This window comes from Lontra canadensis, unplaced genomic scaffold, assembly GCF_010015895.1.
Source record: "Lontra canadensis isolate GAN:19392208 unplaced genomic scaffold, GSC_riverotter_1.0 scaffold8, whole genome shotgun sequence".
NCBI lineage: Eukaryota > Metazoa > Chordata > Mammalia > Carnivora > Mustelidae > Lontra > Lontra canadensis.
The window spans coordinates 11,905,473-11,925,821 of NW_022631002.1; the positions used below are offsets into that span (position 1 = coordinate 11,905,473).

Here is a 20,349-nt window from a genome sequence, read left to right on the forward strand (position 1 = left end):
CATCCCATTACATGGGGCAGAAGGCAGGGGCTGGGGGAGTGAGGGAAATGAAACATGACCATGATATCTTATAGAGACCATCTTCCTTCCTTTTAGAGGTCGATACAGTTTTATCCCTCGAGGAGTATTTTTTTATCCTCAGGTATCTAGTTTGACATGTCAAATAATACCACTTTTATTACTTTTGTTCTCAAAATGATTCTAGATTACTACATTTCTTTGTGCTTAAGTCTTTATTTTCAGCCCCCGTTTTTCCCCTACATATTTTTATTCTCTTTCAGATCTCTACCCCTGAGATCATTAAATGAGTAAGAGTAAAGGAAAAAGAATATAACTGCATTAAAGTATAGCATGTAAAGTAAAGCATGAAGGAATTATAGAGTGTTTTGGAGATTATAAGAAGCTTTATGGACCCACGGGGGATTTTACTGTTTGTTTCTCTTGTTTTTATGTGTTTTTAACCTGCCCTACTTAGGTCATATTATTATATTCACCCAAATGTTCTCCGGATGGAATTCCAAGGTTCATTCCTAAATATTAAAAAATGTGAGAGACCTAAAAAAAAAAAAAAATCAACAACCAAAGCCAACTATCAAATTTCACAGGAAGTTAGAAAGCCCAGAGAGATGCTAACATTCATCTGGTAACTGGACCAACTATTAATAGTTGATGAAATATTGTTTAGTCCTAGGGCAAATCAGAGGACCCAGAACTTGTGATAAACATTAGGCCTTGGCCTATAAATATTTCTAAAATTTTGCAACCTCCACCCATGCTTCAGTTTATGTTGCTAAAATAGCTCTAATGTAAATAACTGAGGCGGTCTTGAAGTTAATAGAATAATTTCTGATTTCCATCGACAGTGCTTTTCCGCCCCAGTTCTGCACTCATGCTATCAGCGAGCGCCCTCGGGAGAGCAGCTCTTCAACCTTGCTCCCTCTTTCCCTCCATTTCCCGCGTGTGCTTGCTTACCCATCACTCCGAAAATAGACCTGTGGGCCTGAGGTCAAGGCTCCCAGTTTCCCCAGTGCCCCCCAAACCACACACCAGAAACAGTTTCTACCTTTTTAGGAATGAGAATCTTCTGGCACATACGTATGCTCTTGATGGAAAGGGGAGACCCTCCACCCATCTCTCTACTTGCCCTGGGATCCTCCCTAGAGAATCCCAAGCTTGAGCTCAGCCTCCTTATATCTTGAAATGCGTTTTGAGCTGAAGAACGAGGATACTGAAGCTGGGTTTGGAGTGCGATGGGCTGGAAGGGAGGTGAAGGCGTTCAGATACTGCTGTGTTTAAGTTCAGATCGGTAGTCATGCAAACCCAGTTTTGCAGTGTATTGTGGTACCTTTTAATCCATCAGATGTGTGGGAAGCTTTCATTTTATTCTATATTTTTCCCTTTTAATTTTCTTGGTGTTTTTCTTCCCTCCTTCTGGGTGTAACGTTTTCACGCACAGATGTCTCCTCGCTCTGCCCGGCGACGTTGGTCCATACAAGCAATTAACGACTTCCCGGTACTGTGCGCTGTGCAAATGCTCTCCTTGACTAATCCTGTCTGCCCAAAGGCCCAAGAATAAAATGCCACCTGCCTGGCTTTGAGGAACCTGAGGGACAGGCTGGCTGGTTTTCAGGACCAGCACAATAAATTTTTCCTTCTTGGGAGTCAGGCCCCAAGGACTTCCTCCTTGTTTCATCCAGTTTCCAATGGGCGAATACTGAGACCGTTAAGGATCGTGAACCGGCTTCTTTGAAAATGAAGCCAGACACTGGGTTTCTTGGAAAGAATCCCAACTGTAAGCCTTTTGCTCACCTGATTTCATTTGGAGTATTTGTATCATTTCCTGGAGCTTTCAAAAGCCTACCTTTGGCATGGGGTGAAGCAGAGGAAGATAGAAGAGGCTTCCACCATTTTGTCTCTCTGTTTTTATCGTCTTGGTCTAGTTTAAAGAGGGAAGTGCTCACCTGCTTCATTGGCATGATGCATAAGCTAGTTTTTAATCCTTCGGGAACTTTCTGGAACAATTTTTTTTTTCCTTACCAACAGTATTTTGCATTGCAATGAAACCTCTGCTGTGGACATCCTCTCTTCCTTTTCTTTCTCTCTTCCTCATTCCTGTTGGCCATCCCCCCTCTTCTGTCTTCCTCTCCCATCCCCTTCATGTTTCACTAGTGCCAAGGTGGCCTCGGGCTGTGAAAGGCAGCCTTGCGCCTTTTGTGTAAATTTCATTTGGTGTAAAAAATTTGGTGGGGGAAGAGTCCTTATAGCCTTTTCATATCGAAACCAGTTGAAATCAGGAGCCCTGACTTAGCACGTACCACTGCTGCTGATAGCTTGCAGGTGGAGCGGCCATCGTGGCTGCCATCCCTCCAAAAGCCTGTCCCAGCCAACCTGACTGCTGGATTTCCAGTGATTTCCAGAAGTCTCTGCTCCCGCTGCTATTGAAATAGGAACTCATGTTGACTCACTGCCCACTCTGCTCATTATGCATTGTTGGTGGGGTTGCTGCGAAGCAGTTGGTGGCTTATTCTTGGGCTGTTTTACATTTAACCCATTTATTGGCATTGATGTTGCCTCCGATTGTAGCAGTAACACTGGTGGTACAGTCGCAAGCTGGCTATATTGGTTGTCATTCAGTGCTATTCGCACCAATGCCTCCCCCCGCCCCCACCTCTCCCAGTCCTTTCCTCCCTGTCCTCCTTCCTATGAGTCCATGAACGCCTTCTTGGTATGTTCAGAGGAGTATTCTGGTGCTCATCATGTGATAATTGTCTGTCTCGTTTTGTCTCTCTTCCTCAATCCCTGCTTATGAAATCTGTGGGGCAGGGGCGTTTTCTGGGATGGGGCATTGAGAAGACCTAAGAGAAACACGGGCCCTTTGCCTCCCAGAGGGACCGAGCCTACTGCACAGAAAAGCGACCCCTCGAGGCCCGTCAGAGTGGGACTAGAGCAATGCGAGAGGTTTCGGGGGCTGTCAGGCCAGAGTGCCCTCCCCTCACCTGGAGCGCTTGGCCACACCTCAGCCTGGTGTGTCGCTGTTCTCTGCATGTTGTCACCTGACAGTGGCACAGATGAGGGATTCCTCCAATCACCAGCAAGATGTAAGGGAAGAAGAAGTCTTGGGGAAATGTGGATGGAATATGAACCCTTTTTGCTGCAAGGAAGTTACCTGTGCTCCTTCGGGAGCAGCAAGGACCTAAGGCTCTGACATCTGCTCGGAGACTGAGCATGTCTTTACGTATGTAGGCAGACTGGCTATATCTGCGTCCCCAGGATACACGGTCACTAGCCTGGCGTACATGGTGACTCCCCTAGTCTGCAGGGGCGGCACTTCCTATTTAAAAACCACCATCCACTAAATAGAAAAAATGAGACTCTTTTATGGCCCCTTACAGATTTTTGATAACGTTCTGCACTCGCTCCTTGCGCATTAGATGAATGCACAGTGTGGTCCCATAATTGCTCTTATAGTTTGAGGCCTGGCGGCAGCTGTACTCACACCCATCCAGTGCTGGCAGATGTCCTGTTACAGGCTCAGAGGCAGCTGAGTGAGTTCCCACCACACATCGCCTGCACATCAGAATGGATCAGGGGAACCAGCTAGAAGCCTGCCATCTCAAGAAGTTGCCAGGCAAGTCCCAGGAAATCTGGACTATGATTTCTATAGTTCAGTGAAGGGCAATTACAGAAGGTTGTCCAAGACCGCTGTCTACATTTTCATCAAGTTCCTGTTGACGCACACGGGTTTTTTTCCTCCCCATCTCTGCAACCAAGGACCCCCAGATGGGCAGAGGGAAGAGTCCTAAGGCATTTCTTTGGACTCTGTTCTCTTCCCTCTGAACGTGCCTATCCCTCCCACTCCCCGAGAGGGGGTGAAACAGAGTGAGGGTCAGGCTTTCAAGCCTGGCCTGAAATATAGCATCTGGGGCTGAGCCCGGGGAGCCGCCATGTGAAGCCAGTAGCCATGGCCGCCTCTTGTCTCTGCTGGTGTTTAGCCTGCGGCTCTGGCTCAGCTCAGGATGCTCGGGGTACTTGGCAGAGAAGTGAAATGAGCAGTAACTGGAGAGGCTGGGGTGTCAGACAGGCCTCACTCCCATCAGATGTTGATCTCCTCCTATGCAGAGATGGATGCATTTAAAGATGGGCCAAACAGTTCACATGGTAACAAGTAGCTTAGTCTTAGGGCTTCTTTTTTTTCCTTTTAATCCAAAATCATGCACTCAAAAGCAGGTTAATAAGGATGGGCTTAGCAGCCTGACAGCCTGCATTCAAATCTCAGCTCTTAGGAGTGTGGCCTCAAGTAAGACTCACATCGTCATGTGTCAAACGGAAGCAGCAGCCCCTCTTTCAGAGAGCTGTGGTGATGGCCACACTCGCAGCGAGGGAACATCCCAGAGCAGGAGCTCATGTTGTTCATAATAACAGACAAATCTGTAAATCCTAAGTCAAACATTTATGCGCTTTGACTTGCGTCCAGGACATCCCTCATTTCCTGCACAGAGGACCCTCTGTGGCCATTTGAAGGTGAGGCTATGGGGAGATGGGACAGTTGCTCATGATCTTCCATGTTCCATGTTACCCAGGTCCTTCTGCTCAAGTCCATTTGGCATTCTGAAGTGATCACTTTCAGAAATAACACAACACGTCTGCTAGGAAAAACATTTTTAAATGAGCTAGTCTATAGGCGAAGGGACCACTTTTGGCACACGGGCCTTAATATTCTGTTTTCATTAAGTTTGCTTAAAAAGACAGGAAATTGTGGTGGTTTTCTGTGTGGCCTGAAAGGTAGCAGACCCCATCCCTCATGAGGCCTCCATTTATTTCCACGGTTGAGTTATGTAGAGCTGTGGTGAAGTGGCCAGTTCTTCGGACGCTGCTTATTTTCTCTTATAAACAACGAGCCAGAGTGTCTGCCTGGAACAGTGTTTTAGACGCCTTCCACCCAGCACAGAAAACCAACGAGATGGATCATCCTCCATTCCAGGTGGAATCTTTTTAGTGTCCATCTTTTCCTCTTGTTTCTTTCTTTCTTTTTAAATCCAGTACCCTAAATCTCATTTGAGGTATTCAATTATGTGGGACCTATGGGTGTTGTTTCCTGGAATTTTTAAACTCCTGGAAACCTGGATAAAAAAAGTTTGTGTACCTAACACCCTCCCTGTTCCAGTTCACCACACTGTGCTGTTCTGTCGCTGCCCGGTGGATGGCCACGAAAGTACCCTACCTCCAGCCAGTCACGTCCAATGATCTCACGCACATGGGCGACATCTGTCTTGGGTCGGTTAACGCCGCCTGGCTCCAGCCCACTCTGACAGGCGGTTCACTCCTCAGCCCGTTCTCCCTGTATTGCGTCCTTGTCAGGATATCTGTGGCTCCAAAGCTAGTATTTTTGTGAGTGGGTACATAATTCTTTAGAAACTAGCCTGCACAAATCGAGAATCAAAGGGCTGCTGGACGTAGTAGCTGAGGCTTCTCTTGGATTGATAGTAACAATGTGTACGAATCAAGATCACAGAGAAACTCAGTTGCTACCAAAGGTAACTGGGTCAGAGTTCCAAATGGATAATGTAGCACATGTATTTACAAATTATGATAAACAGTTTACATCCTCAGCCAACCTTTACCTGCCACGATCCAAGTCCAGGTGTCCTGGGTCTAGTCGGTTCCATACCACTTACGGAGCCCATAGGAAGCTACATGCATTGGGCATCTTTGGGGATTAGACCGGACATCGCTGGTCAGAAACGACTAAATACAGACCGTGACTCATGAATGGAAGAGCGGTTGTATAAAAATCACTTGCAGAAAATCAATTATTTGTGAGTAACCTAAGTAATGATCTAATCTAAATTCCTGAAGGCTTATCATACATTTATAATCATTACAGATTTTTTAATTGCACATTTTCAGTCTGCACTCTCACCCTTCCATTGTGGCCTTTTTAAACTTGCAAGATCGGAATGGAGCTCATCATGAGGCATAGTTCTCAGCGAGCAAAGAGGATGACATGAGACTAAGTTCATAGCAAATAAGGAGCTCGCCCGGGGGCACACTGAACCAGCACAGGTGGTAATAAGACCCTCACACCTTGGTTTTCTGACTCCAGATCGCAGACCCCTTTGCTAGCAGCTTTATTAATAAGTATGTCACCTCCCCTCTGAGTTGAGTCACTTTGGTGGGCCCCCTTTTAACTTCCAGCAATAAAATAAAGTAAAATATTATTTCCTCGGCTACTTGTCATTTTGAGGATACCAGATGGGGCTACACTGATAATTCTCCCTTTCTAGGACATCTCTCATTTCCCACACACAGGGCTCCTTTGTAGGGGGTGCCCTGGGGAAATAGGCCAGTTGCTCATGGTCTTCCATGTCCATTACCCAGGTACCTCTGCTCAAGTATTTTTGACATTCTAAAACGATCACTTCTTAGAAGTAATTCAAGTCTGCCAGGAAAAACCGGGTAATTCTCCTTGAGCTGCTACGTTTCTCGGTCTGCCTGCCACAGATTAAGGTTTGCAGAGCCCACACTGCTGTGTCTGAATTAAATTTTCCACAAACCCTATTAAAGCTGTCTGAGAAGGAAAAAAAAAAACTTTGATTAGTTTCAAGCAAGAACTTTGACCCTAAGGCTAATCCCAACCTTAAAAGTTGCTCTTCTCCCACATTTTTGTGGTCTTTACTAACTTATTTACCTGCTGTTCATTCTTTTTCTTTTCTTTTCTTTTCTTTTTTTTTAAATTCTAGATCCGAGGTATCTATTTTTGGGCACCTGCACAATGTATGTAGCCCTGCAGTAGGTGCATATTTTCCTGTTAGGATTTTGGAACCAACAGCTCAATGCCCTCTGCCATCCTTTTATTTCCTACAGATGCTGATTCATGTAATTGTGGGCATGATGTAATGCAAAGTCACTGCAAATAACCAATGACCCAACTCTGATGTGCTCTGCGACTGTAGATTTCCATTCATCAGAGTCCCCATTAGTTATATCTTGTCATCTCCCCCAGAAATCCAGGAGATGGAAAAGCAAGCGTGAGGGGTCAGACTCAGGCAATCGACCGATCAAGGCTGCCGGGAAAGTTATCATCCAGGACACTGCGTGCCTTCTTCCTGTTCACAAATCACTGGGGGAACTGTACATGTAAGTCTGCTGTGCTTATCACACATCATAATCCACGTGGCTTCCTTTCTTTTTTTTTTTAAAGTTTTGGAAACCTTTCGGGGCGCCTGGGTGGCTCAGTCAGTTAAGCGATCGGCTCTTGATTTCTTTTCAGGTCGTGATCTCAGGGTTGTGAGTTCAAGCCCTGTGTCAGGCTCTGTGCTGGACATGGAGCCTCCCTGAGATTTTCTGTCTCCCTCTCCCTGGCCCTCTGCCTTCCCGCACCCCACCGCGCACACTGTCTGTGTCTCTCTCTCTCTCTTTTTTTAAAATATGTTTTGCTTGTTTGTTTGTTTTTTATGTTCTGTTGTTTGTTTGTTTTTTTTTTAAGATTTTATTATTATTATTTATTTATTTGACAGACAGAGATCACAAGTAGGCAGAGAAGCAGGCAGAGAGAGAGGAGGAAGCAGGCTCCCTGCTGAGCAGAGAGCCCGATGCGGGGCTCGATCCCAGGACCCTAGGATCATGACCTGAGCTGAAGGCAGAGGCTTTAACCCACTGAGCCACCCAGGCGCCCCAGTGTCTCTCTCTCTCTTAAATTAAAAAAAAAAAAAAAAAAAGTTAAGGGTTGGAACCTTTTCTTCAGAAGTTTTAGGAGGAGACCAGTATATGAGCTTTCTATTGCTGCATAACAAGGCACCACAAACAGCAACTTAAAATAACATACATTTGCTATCTCGGGTTTCCGTGGGTCAGGGTCCAGGCATGGCTTTAGCCGGGTCCTTGCTCACGTCTCACCAGACTGAAACTGTAGAGGTGGCTGTGTAGTGGTCTTATCTAAAGCTTACAGTCCTCTTCCAAGCTCATTCAGGTTGTTAGCAGAATTTACTTCCTTGAAGACATAGAACTCGGTGATTTTCGTCTTCGAGACCAGTAGGAGTTTCTCTCTGATGCTTCACTTTCTTTCTAAGGTCTCATCTGATTAGGTCTGGCCCATCTCTCTCCCATAATCTCTCTTTTGACACATTCAGAGTGGATGGATTAATAATCTAATCTTGGGTGTGATAGCCCATCAATATTCACTGGTATCACTCGTAATTAAAGGGAGTGGATTATATTAGATGTGTGGTGGGGGGAGGCACAGAAATCTTGTGAACAGCCTCAGAATTCTGCTTTCCATACCGATATGTAAAACAGTTAAAAGCAGAGCCACTTCAGTTGAAGGGAGTTGGGAGGCCAGTGCCAGGCGTATAGAGGCTGCCCTGTGGTCACCCTTCTTCTTGAACTGAACACATAACAAAAAGTGTTTATTTTGTAATATATACACAGCACACCACTCTTTGTGTTAGAAACCAGTGTTGCACATATTTAAATTCCTTTTTATTCAACCCGTAAGTGTGGGGAAATCCACAGAAAAGCTGGTTGCTACATTGTCATTCAGGGCTGGCTTTGTCCTGACTTTAGAGAGGTGAACAACTTCATCTTCCCCAGGTGCGAGCCGGCAGCCTGAACTGTGGGTAATCTTTTTCTCCATTACGTGACTTGAAGGGTGAAGCTTAAGGCTAACGTAGATAAAACGTTTTGGGTGACAATGAAAGGGGCAACTTTTAGTTTGTTAAATCATGCGTCACTGGGCGCCTGGGTGGCTCAGTTGGTTAAGCAACTGCCTTCAGCTCAGGTCATGATCCTGGAGTCCCGGGATCGAGTCCCGCATCAGGCTCCCAGCTCCACGGGGAGTCTGCTTCTCCCTCTGACCTTCTCCTCGCTCATGCTCTCTCACTGTCTCTCTCTCTCTCTCTCTCTCTCTCTGTCAAATAAATAAATAAATAAAATATTAAATCATGCGTCACTGGTTGAGGAGGTGAGACCAGAAAGAAACTTTTTCTTTTTACATTTCAGATTAAATGTGAATGATATTCAAGAAACATGCCAGAAGAATGCCACTTCTGCCTTGCTTGTTGGAAGGAAGGACCTTGTCCAGGTTTGCGCATCCCTTCTCATGCCCATCTGGAGTTTTCTTTTTGAGCTGATCGTTTTCACTTCATAATTTTGGTTTAGTGACCTTTCAAGGAGTGCTTCCTATTTTGTGATTTCTCTACCATTTTCTTTGCCCAACTACAGGGCTAGAGTAACTTTCTAAATTCTTTGGGTTTTCTCTCTCTCTTAAAAAAATTTTTTATTTAAGTAATTTTACCCCCAGTGTGGGGCTTGAACTCATGACCCCGAGATTAAGAGTTTCATGCTCTTCCGACTGAGCCAGCCAAGCACCCCACTCTGGGTCTTTTTCTTATTAGCGCTTAGTTGAGAAGATCCTAAAGCACACACTGATAATTTTTTTTTATTACATTTCTCTTTTACTCTGGTACCATGGTGATTATTGTACACATAAATGTGGGTATCTGTGCCTTTGCCATTTGCACTGTCAATTCTGTTTTGCTGGGGTTTTCATGCTTTTAAAGATGCTTTGTTTCAGGGGTGCCTGGGTGGTGCAGTCAGTTGGGCATCTAACTTTTGGTTTTGGCTCAGGTTGTGATCTCAGGGTCATGAGATCAAGCCCCCTTTTGGGGTCCGAGTTCGACATGGAATCTGCTTCAGATTTTCTTCCTCCTCTTCCTCTGCCTCTCCTGCCGGTGCTCTATTTCTCAAATCAATCAATCAATCTTTTTTTTTTAATGCTTTACTTCAAGGAGGGGCCTGGCTGGCTCAGTCAGTAGAACATGTGACTCTTGATCATGGGGTTGTAAGTTTAACCCCCATGTTGGGTGTAAAGATTATTTAAAAATAAAATCTTTAAGGGGCTCCTGGCCGGCTCAGTCGGTTAAGCATCCAACTTTTGATCTCAGCTCAGGTCTTAATCGCTGGGTCATGTTTTTTTTGTTTTTTTTTGTTTTTAATTTCTAATCTCTCTCTCTCTTTTTTTTTTAAGATTTTATTTATTATTTGACAGACAGAGGTCACAAGTAGGCAGAGAGGCAGGCAGAGAGAGAGGAAGGGAAGTAGACTCCCTGCTGAGCAGAGAGCCCGATGCGGGGCTCGATCCCAGGACCCTGGGATCATGACCTGAGCCGAAGGCAGAGGCTTTAACCCACTGAGCCACCCAGGCACCCCTGGGTCATGATTTTTAAGTCCCATGTTGGGCTCCATGCTGGGTGTGAAGCCTACTTTAAAAAAAAAAAAATGTTTTGTAATCCTGGGCAACACTTAATCTTTCTGAACCTCAGTTTCCTCGAGTATGAAATAGTCCTGATTCTAGTACCAGTGAGGAAGAAATAAGGTCATATATGTGAAAATCCCATGTCTATATCTGCTAGATGGCAAATATCCAACGTATGGGATAGTCGCCACTCTGTTCCTGTAATTATCGTGGTCATTAGTGGCATGGTGCTTGTAAAGGGACAGAAATGGCATCGGTGCAAATGCTTGAAGAATATTTTCTGGTTCTTTTTTATACATATGTTGATGATGTGTCTACTGTAATGCAAAAAGTTGTAGAAATAAACCCAAGTGTCCACTATTCCTGTTAAAGCCATTTAAGAAACGTGTATTAAAAGTGAAGACATAAGGGGGTGCCTGGTGGCTTGATTGGTTAAGCTTCCGACCCTTGGTTCTGATTTAGGTCATGATCTCAGGGTTGTGAGGTCGAGCCCCGTGCCAGGCTCCTCCACACTCAGCGGTGCGTGTTGGGCGGTGACGTCTGCTTGAGATTCTCTCTCCTCCTCTGGCCTCCCGTGTTCTGTCTCTCTCTCAAAGGAAAGAAATCTCTCTCTCTCTCTCTCTTTTTTTTAAGATTTTATTTTTATTTATTTGACAGAGATCACAAGTAGGCAGAGAGGCAGGCAGAGAGAGAGGGGGAAGGAGGCTCCCTGCTGAGCAGAGAGCCCAATGTAGGGCTCAATCCCAGGACCCTGGGATCATGACCTGAGCCGAAGGCAGAGGCTTTAACCCACTGAGCCACCCAGGTGCCCCCCTCTCTCTCTTTTTTTAATCCAAGGAAGTAACATGCCTAAATTGTCAGGGTAGTAAACATCCTCTCCCATCCCAGAAAGACATTAACTTCTTCCAGCAATCATTCAGGCAGGTCACTGGTTAGAGAGATGAAAGGAAACCTTGTGATTCTTGTCTTAATCGATACTTACGTGTTTAAGTATATTAGTGCCACCTAATTTAATAGGTTTTTACTGTATATCTGATGTGTTTCTCTACCCGTTTTTCAGTATTTTTGTTTGTTCTTTTTTCTTAGATTATTGACTCCTTGATTAAACTCTGTATTTTCTTCCTTTCAAGTTTCTCACAGAGTCTAGTCTAGTGTTTTTCAGTTAGTGGGCATGCAATGATGTATTGCCCCTAAGAAAGATTTCCCAGTAGTACTCCATTTTTAAAAGTATGGAGGGAAGGAGGCTCTGTTGATGGCGTGATGTATTTAATATAGTGTGTGCTAAGTCTTAGATTTAATAGGTACCTAATGGATATTAGTTTCTGCTTGATGACCCCAAGCCCTGTGAGAGTTCAGGTTTGAAGATACTCCTCAGATTTGATGTCAACAAAAAGAAAGTCAAGTCTATTTTGTCCTGGCCTATTTTTCTTTAGCTTTAAGAGTATGCTGAAACTTCTGTGATGAAAGCAACAAAGTTTCCGATTACTTGGGTAAAGGACAGATCTGAAATGTGATAGGGAATGCTTTTATCCCCACCTTTCCCTGCCTGTTCACTAATGAAGCAACAAAAGAAGTCACTTGAGACAGCCCATTGAGGTTAATATGTGGTGTCATTTCTTTGAGGTTTGCTTAATAAAAGTTTTTAAGACTAGCGTTTCTCGAGCATTACAGTCCCCAGAGAATCTTGTTAAAATGCATATTTTGATTCAGTGTGTCTGGAAGGGGGCCTGATGTTCCCAGTTTCTGTTGCCCTCAGAGCAACAAGGCTGTAGGCTGTGTGTGGAAGAGAAGTGGGGTTCTTCCATGCTTCCTGGTCCTGTCCTCACCAGTCTGACTTCGAGTGTTTGTCTTCGATCTGTTCCAGGTTTGGTCACTGGCTACAGTCGCTACGGATCTTTGCCTTGGTCCCAAGTCTGACCCAGATTTGGAAACACCCTGGGCTCGACATCCATTTGGGCGACAGCTGCTGGAGTCTCTGTAGGTTTTGAGAGCTAAAAGTGAGGAAAACGAGTGATGTAAATTTTAGGTCTGTAAACCTTTCCAGTGTTTTCATCGAGGAAATCTGAGAAATGGGAAAATACGAGCTCTTTCTCATTAGTGCTTTAGTAATTTCTGTGCAGAACTGAATTCTTACAGCAGAAGGAAGTATACAGTATTTTTTATTTACAACAAGGATTTGAGATTCATGTGTCCTTTAGAGATTTATGCCTTAGCCCATAAGTCACACTAGTCTGAAACATAGGAGAATGAACTCTTGAAATGGTAGATTTCTGGGGTGCTATAGAGTTTTGGTCCCAAGAGCAGATTCTCTAGCTCCATGTTGACTTACATGTTTCCTAAGGATGATGATGTTTTCACCCTTGGTAGTTTATGAAGGTTGGATTTATTGCTCTGAAATGTGGCGGACTGTAAATACAATGTGAAAATGGTTTGCCACCACGTCCAACCACTTGACCCTTCATAACTGTGAGGCTCAGAGTCTGACAGAGAGACAGAGAAGCTCTGATGCCTTCAGGTGGAGGATTGCTGGACTTACTTGTTGAAGCTGGACCTGGGCCCTGTGCTGAGGCTTCAGTCACCTCATGGTGATGCAGAGATGATAATGGTTGTTCTAGCCCATCCCATAAGGCTCAAATATGATGGTGTGAAAACACTTTTAAGAAACACCATGCATTGGGGTGCCTGAGTGGCTCAGTTGGTTGGGCATCTGCCTTCTGCTTGGGTCGTGATCCCAGGGTCCTGGGATCGAGTCCCGCATTGGGCTCTCTGTTTGGAGGGGAGCCTGCTTCTCCCTCTGCCTGCTGCTCTGCCTGCTTGTGCTCCCCTCTCTCTCTGTCAGATAAATGAAATCTTTAAAAAAATTTAAAAAAATTTAAAAACCCACCATACATTGCTTGGCAGGAAAGTATCAGTATCATTCTATCACAGAGGCCATGTTGCTCTGATCCCTGTCTCACATCCTAGCGTAGTGGTCCTAAAAGGGGCAAAGAGGATGCGGGTAAAAGGTAAAAATATCCCTTGTTATTCTTTTTTAATAGCTCATATTCATAATTCCACCTTCGTGTCTTTTGTCAACTCTCCACACCATGGTGATGGTACAGTGTTCTGAGCACCTTTATGTAGCATTAGGTTATGAGTGAAGAGGGAGTCTTCTTGGAACTGGGAGACCAAGAGCACATGCATGGCCCCATTCAGATGTTAGCTTAGTCCACTTAGTTCTTGGAGAGGCTACACGCGAGTCTGAGCCGTTCCTGGATCCCAAACAGAAGCTTTCACATGGGTTATCCAGCCCATTTGTAATACTTGGATGCATTCTTTTCCAAAACAAATTTAGCCAGACTCAAAGTACAAGCTGCTGGATCTGTAGAAAGCCCTGGATCCTGACGATTTTGTGAGGCAGAATTAAGAATCCTCCCTTCTACCCTCGGTCCGCAGCCCACCACAATGGTGACAGTTATCCTTCCTCTATCTCTTCTCTTGACTTTTTCTCCTCTTATTTTTTCCTCCAGGTTGGCTCACTACTGCCGACTCCGGGACGTCCAGACATTGGCCATGCTCTGCAGCGTGTTTGAAGCCCAGTCTCGGCCTCAGGGAATACCAAACCCCTTCGGACCCTTTCCCAGCCGGTCGTCTAACCTTGTGGTGTCCCACAGCCGATACGTAAGCCTGCGTCCTTGTGCATTGTGTCTGACCGCTCCTAAAGGGAAGCCTGTTCTGACGCCGCTTCTGTTTATCCTGCAGCCCAGCTTCACGTCTTCGGGCTCCTGCTCAAGCATGTCAGACCCAGGGCTCAACACCGTTGGCTGGAACATAGGTTGGTTTGGTGCTGCCTTGGCCACGCTGATTTCTGGCGCTCTGAACACTGTGTGTGAATTGTTACTGTGTCAGCTTCGGTTGGTACATGCACTCTGTGTTTTCCTTGTTTCTCATTTCTCTTCCAATTTAATGTGATGGGGATGCTGTCGTTAGCAAGGCCTGGACTTGAACAGGCCAGTTTCTAGTATGTCTGTGCCCGGCCGGGTGGCTTTTCAACTTGTAACCTTGAAAGACTGGCAGCAGGACTTCGGTGTTCCAGTAAACCCGACTCTCGTCCTTTCTCCCTCACACGCCGCCCCCGCCCGACCCCAGACGAGGTGGGGCCACTTAATAGCTGTCTCTTCCCACGTGCCATCTTTCAAGGTAGAGAAATAAAGATGAGCCTGATTCCAGCTGGCCATAAAGGTCTATTTAACGAACAAGTGTATTTGTGGCTTCTGGATTTTTGAAATTTTCTTTTTAAAAATCATCTTAATTTTCTTTTCTTCCTTCCCTTTTTTTTTTTTTTCTTACTCAGAATTTATTCTTCTCTTATGTAGAACTTGAATGAGCTTGGTGATTTAGTTTCCTAGTCTACAGAATAGAAGCTACAGATACAGAGACTTGGAAATAAAAGGTGGAGCCCGTTAGAGGCAGGGCAGGCAAAGAAGTCATAGTTACAGTAGTTTGATAGGAAGAGATTAAAAAGTATTAAGAAAAAAAAAAGACCCAAACAAAAAACATTAGTTTGTGCTTAGTAAGTACAGTGTCAAATAATTTCCTGAGAGAATATCGCTGTCTTGCCAACCATGATTCTGGGTTGTGCATTAAAACATTTTACCAGTACCGTTTGCACAAGTAGTCAGGAAAAGTCATTTTATTATATTCAGAATAGTTTTAAAACTATGAAACTTGGGGCACCTGGGTGGCTTAGTGGGGTAAGCCTCTGCCTTTGGCTCAGGTCATGATCTCAGGGTCCTGGGATCGAGCCCCGCATCAGGTTCTCTGCTCAGCAGGGAGCCTGCTTCCACCCCCCCCCCCCCCCCCCCCCTCCCTCTCTGCCTACTTGTGATCTCTCTCTGTCAAATAAATAAATAAAATCTTAAAAAAAAAAACAAAACAACTATGTAATTTTAAAATGTTTCAACAAAGTGAAGTTTCTCTTTCTTGGAAAACCCATTCAGGTAAGTGGGGCAGGGAAGACAGAAACCTTGTTCCTTTGATTTTCTTGATGATAAAAGTAATTACAATGAGGACACCTTGGTGACCCAGTTGGTTAAGTGTCCAACTCTTGGTTTCAGCTCAGGTCATGATTTCAGGGATGTGAGTTTGCTAGAGATTCTCTCCTTCTGTCTGCCCCTCTCCCCTGCATGTGCACATCTACGCACGTGTTTGTTATTTCTCTCTCTCAAATAAGTAAATAAATCTTTTAAAAAAATAATACATGCCCAGTATTAAAAAGTATTAAAGATGAAAATAATCATCACTGAACCTCCACCTAGAAATATTGTCTATTAGCATTCCAAAACACTTTTCCCAATCTGTGTGTGTGTGTGTGTGTGTGTGTGTGTGGTCATTCTATATATATATATATATATGATTTTGTGTTCTGTTTTCAATTTTATCATGAGCATTTTCTCACATCATTGAAAAAGTCTTTATCAATAATGACTGCTTTATCTAATATCCTATATCACTCTACCATAATCTGCTGCTTAATTGTTGTGTGCACTTCATTATTAGGTTGCCTTAACAGTAAATATGTAAATAAAAAGGTAAGGCTACGAAAGAGCTCCCCTTAGGTCCATTTCTCAGCATCTTCCACTCAGCTTATTTTCCTTCTGGCGGCTAACTTGAGCACACTCCGCATTATGAGAGTTTCTAGACGATTTCTACGCCTTCTCTGATTTCCTTTTCCCTTCCTGTTCGATTTGCTTCAGCGGGAAGAGAGGCAGAACATGTCTCCTCACCTTGGGGCGAGTCTTCTCCAGAAGAAATCCGCTTTGGGAGTCTCACCTACAGTGACCCCCGTGAGCGAGAACGTGATCAGCATGACAAAAATAAAAGGTAACCACCTTCCCCACCGAGAGCTGCAGTTTCATAATGCTTAGAGTCCCCCAAATCAAGACTCTTGCTGTAAGAAAGGTGTGTTAAGATCATTAGGGATCGAGCTCGTTTTTCCTTAAAGGAACTGACAGGAAATCTTTTGAGTTTTATCCAGGCTTCTGGACCCAGCCAATACCCAGCAATTTGATGACTTTAAGAAATGCTATGGAGAAATCCTCTATCGCTGGGGTCTGAGAGAGAAACGAGCTGAGGTGCTGAAGTTTGTCTCCTGTCCTCCTGATCCTCACAAAGGGATTGGTGAATATGAATTTCTTTCTTTTCCCGTCACTGTCTGAAAGGTCCTATAATTTAATTTGTCTTTAAACATAAGACTTGGAGTGAAAAGTCTTCCAGCTTCTCACTTAGAAACAGAAATGTCTAAGGGATTTTGAGTCTGCTCTAACCTTCCGAAAACCCTTGCATTTCATGACAAGAGTATGTTTCTCTTCTAAGGGGAAGTAATTTTCCATACGGTACTCAGATGCTGATTCGGAGGAGGGGTATCATTCACCTACTCAACTAATACATACTGAGCCCCTGTGAGGCACAGTGCTGGCATGTTCCTTCCCCTCCTGGAACTCACAGACTAGTGGGGGAGAAAAATTAAATAACTATAGGTTGTGGTCACTGTTGATGAGCAAACAAAAAGGATGTTGGCACAGGTAGAGCAGGTAGGGGGAATTTCAGGTGAATTCCAGGAAATTTCAGGTGAATTCCAGGAAATTCAGGTGGGAATTCCAGGTCTGGCCGTGTGTGAGGAAGGCCTTTCTGAGAGGCTGCGGTGGAGGGATGAGAAGCCATCTGTGAGGAGAGCAGCAGACATTAAATTAGGAGAGGAAGCCCAGGGCTAGAACACAGTGAGTGAGAGGGGTACCAAATTAAATTGTAGGATAATTAGGGACTTGCAAATCATGGTACAGAATTGGGACTGTATTTTGAGTCCAATGGTAAGCTTCAAAGGGTATTAAGAAGTAAGTGACATGCTCTGGTTTCTATTTTGAGAGAATCACTGACTGTTAAATGAAGAAAGGATCAGAAGAGGGTGGGGTAGAAGTTGGAAGAACTTTAGGGTAGTCAGAGGGAGATCAACGGCCTAGTCTCAAGCGATGGGCAACAGAGGTGGAGAGAGGGGGTAGATTCGAAATACTTTCTAGAGGTAGACTCCGCATGATATGCTGACAGACTGGATGTGGGATTGAGGGGAAGGGACAAAGCTTAGATGATTCCTAGGTTTCCAGTTTGGGCAACTGGGTAGGTCATGGTGCCACAATCTAAGAAGAGGCTGGAAGAAAGTTAAGAGGTGTGTTTGGGACAGCTGGAGATGTGTGTGAGCTGTCAGACTGGAACGTCACGTAGGTGGCCAGATGTGAGTCTGGAGCTCAAAGGGGAGTCTGGGGTAAGAACTAGCAGTTTGGGGCATTCTCAGCATGTAGATGGTCCTGGAGCTGTGAGAATGGGTACATCGACCTGGGACCTGGGGGGCGGGGAGGAAGAGTACAGGGAGAGCAAGAGCCCACCCACTCCGGGCTTTGAGAGAAGCCGGTACCTGCAACTTAAGTCTAGAGGAATGGCCAGAGACAGACTCAGAAGGAGATACCAGTTTTTGAGGAAAAGCAAGAGTGTGATCTGAAAGGAGCTAAGAGATGAGTTTTTTGTTTTAAGATTTTATTTATTTCTTTGACAGACAGAGATCACAAGCAGGCAAAGAGGCAGGTGGAGAGAGAAGAAGGAAAGCAGGCTCCCCGCAGAGCAGAGAGCCCGATGTGGGGCTTGATCCCAGGACCCTGGGATCATGACCTGAGCTGAAGGCAGAGGCTTTAACCCACTGAGCCACCCAGGCGCCCCAAGAGATGAGTTTTAAAGGGTGATGTGGAAGGTCACCGGAGAGGGTGGTCTGAATACACATCGATGTCCTCTTCCCCAGAGGCCCCCCACCCCGACAAGCATCTATCCAGAGCTTTCCTGTAAAGGTATAACCATGCAAAGAGAATCATGTTGTTGATAGCATTTGGGACCAGGGAGACAGCTTAGTGGTTACTGATTTTATGGGGCTTGAACAGACAGGCAGAAAAACAGTACGACACATAACAGAACCCCCATCCCTCTCCGCCCTCCCCCCACCTTGATGGCTCAGAATTTAGTGATGCTTGGCACCTCAGGAAGTGGCACGAAGGTGAGACTAAACACAGGATTATTGTTGGGTGGCTTTTTTTAGGGTCCCCAGGTCCCTGCTCCCAGTTTGCAGAGCAGGTTATGAGCCTTCCTCTATCACAACAGAAACTCAGGAATTTTTGTTCTCCAGAGAAGGCAGACAGCTTTCCAGATTGAAAGGGTGCACCAAGCACCTAGTATAGTCAATGAAGAAAAACCCGGGATAAAGAAAGACCCGGGAGCTACCAGTGAGCACAGGTCCCACACAGAGGATAAGGAATATGGGCAGCACTGCACTTCTCAGGAGCGGCGAACCAGACACTGGGAAGGAGAGGATGAGGCGGCATTGCCTTCGGAATTCTCCAGAAAATGATTTCTGCCCTAGAATCTTGCCCCAGATGATTAGTCCCCGTGTGAAAGTAAACCTTCCGCCTATCCAGGAAGGCAAAGAGTCGGGATGGTGGTGAAGGGAGACCCACCCGGCAGACCTGGAGGCAGACCCCTCCAGGCTGGTGCTGAGGAGCATCGTCTCCAAGAAGAGAAAGTTAGAAAAATAGCTAGTGGATTTCAGTGTCTGCTCTGTTTTTAGAGATTCAGGCATTTGAGAGAGGGTTTGCAAATGCAGTAAACAAACTAAGCAAACAACAATAAGACGGTTACTGAGAAAAGCCAAGCGTGCAAGAAGGGAAAAGTGGTCGTGGTGCATGGCTTGGCTTGAGTAACGCTCACCTAGGTAGATCATGTGAAAACAGAAGGCTGATCTAGCCAAGTAATAATGGAACTGTGTGGGGAAGATGAGGGACGGGGTGTGTGTGTGTGGTTAGGGGGCATTTGGGGAGTGAAAGAAGCTTCCATGGGAAAGTAGAGAATGCTTAAATGTGGAAATTAAAAATTAGCTTCATAAAGGGGTGTTTGGAGATAGAAGGTAGAAATAAAAAGTTAAATGAGTTGGAAGGATTTCCTCCCGGGAGTGATGGGCGAGGGGGTGGAAGGGAATGCCAGTTTTGTTAATCAAACGTATAGTATTATTTGACTCTTTAAGTTTTATGTATGCGGTTTCAGTTAAAAAACCCAAACAAGGGACACCTGGGTGGCTCAGTGGGTTGAGCCTCTGCTTTCAGCTCGGGTCATGATTTCAGGATCCTGGGATTGAGCCCTATATCGGGCTCTCTGCTCAGCAGGGAGCCTGCTTCCCCCTCTCTCCCTGCCCACCTCTGAGCCTGCTTGTGATCTCTCTCTCTCTGTCAAATAAATAAATAAAATCTAAAAACAAAACAAAACAAAAAACCCAAACAAGGTGCCTGGCTGGCTCAGTCGGTAGAGCTTGTGACTCTGGATCTTGGGGTTGTGAGTTCGAGCCCCATGTTAGGTGTAGAGATGACTTAAAATCTTTAAAAAAAAAAACCCAAAAAAACAAAAACCAAGCCAGAGTAATATGGAGATTTAGGTATCAGAAAACAAGTTTTGTTTTAATATGGATTATTTTGGTGTATGTACTTGAGGGAATGCAAAGATGCAAAATGTTATTTGGACATTGTATTTTTCAGAGCATCTAAGTGCATGGAAGTTTATCAGAGAGAGTCATGAAGGCCTGGAGCAATTTGTCATTTAGTTTTCAGGAAAATATATGAATATATGAAAATATATGAATATATGAAAATATATGAATATATGAATGGATACATTGCACCCTTATGACATCTATTATTATTAGCATCATGCCAGGTTTTGTTGGCCATGCAAGGGAACACGAGGTGTGCTTTGGGGGGTGCTGTCAAAAAGTCTCCAATCAGAGAAGCAAAATAGGAACTCATGGAGACTTCAGTGATCCTGAAGCATGAATAGTGAGTCCTAATACCATTGCAAATGGTATTGCAAGATTTCAAAGGGGGAGGGATTCTGGTAGAGAGACTCACAGACAAAAGCATTACATAGTTTCATCTTTATTAGTTATTACTTTGGAAGAATTGGACTGCTCAAATCTAGCAACAGCAGATATTGAAAGAGAAATACTCCGGGGTTACCAGGGCTACAGTTAGTCTCGA

The 20,349-nt window shown here is 44.8% G+C and overlaps 1 protein-coding gene across 3 annotated transcripts in view; it reads left to right on the forward strand.

Moving 5' to 3' along the window:
- WDR59 (WD repeat domain 59) overlaps positions 1-20,349 on the forward strand; it is a 92,699-nt gene that overhangs the window by 65,360 nt on the left and 6,990 nt on the right. The window contains exons 19-26 of one of the 3 annotated variants that reach the window (XM_032853957.1): positions 1,457-1,513; positions 7,004-7,137; positions 8,998-9,079; positions 12,117-12,229; positions 13,762-13,912; positions 13,994-14,066; positions 15,988-16,114; positions 16,269-16,411. In XM_032853957.1, coding sequence (XP_032709848.1) covers positions 1,457-1,513; positions 7,004-7,137; positions 8,998-9,079; positions 12,117-12,229; positions 13,762-13,912; positions 13,994-14,066; positions 15,988-16,114; positions 16,269-16,411 — 880 coding nt within the window. Of the gene's footprint in view, positions 1-1,456; positions 1,514-7,003; positions 7,138-8,997; positions 9,080-12,116; positions 12,230-13,761; positions 13,913-13,993; positions 14,067-15,987; positions 16,115-16,268; positions 16,412-20,349 lie in introns of those variants that run through there. The other 2 variants (XM_032853959.1, XR_004382249.1) reach the window with 2 other exon arrangements.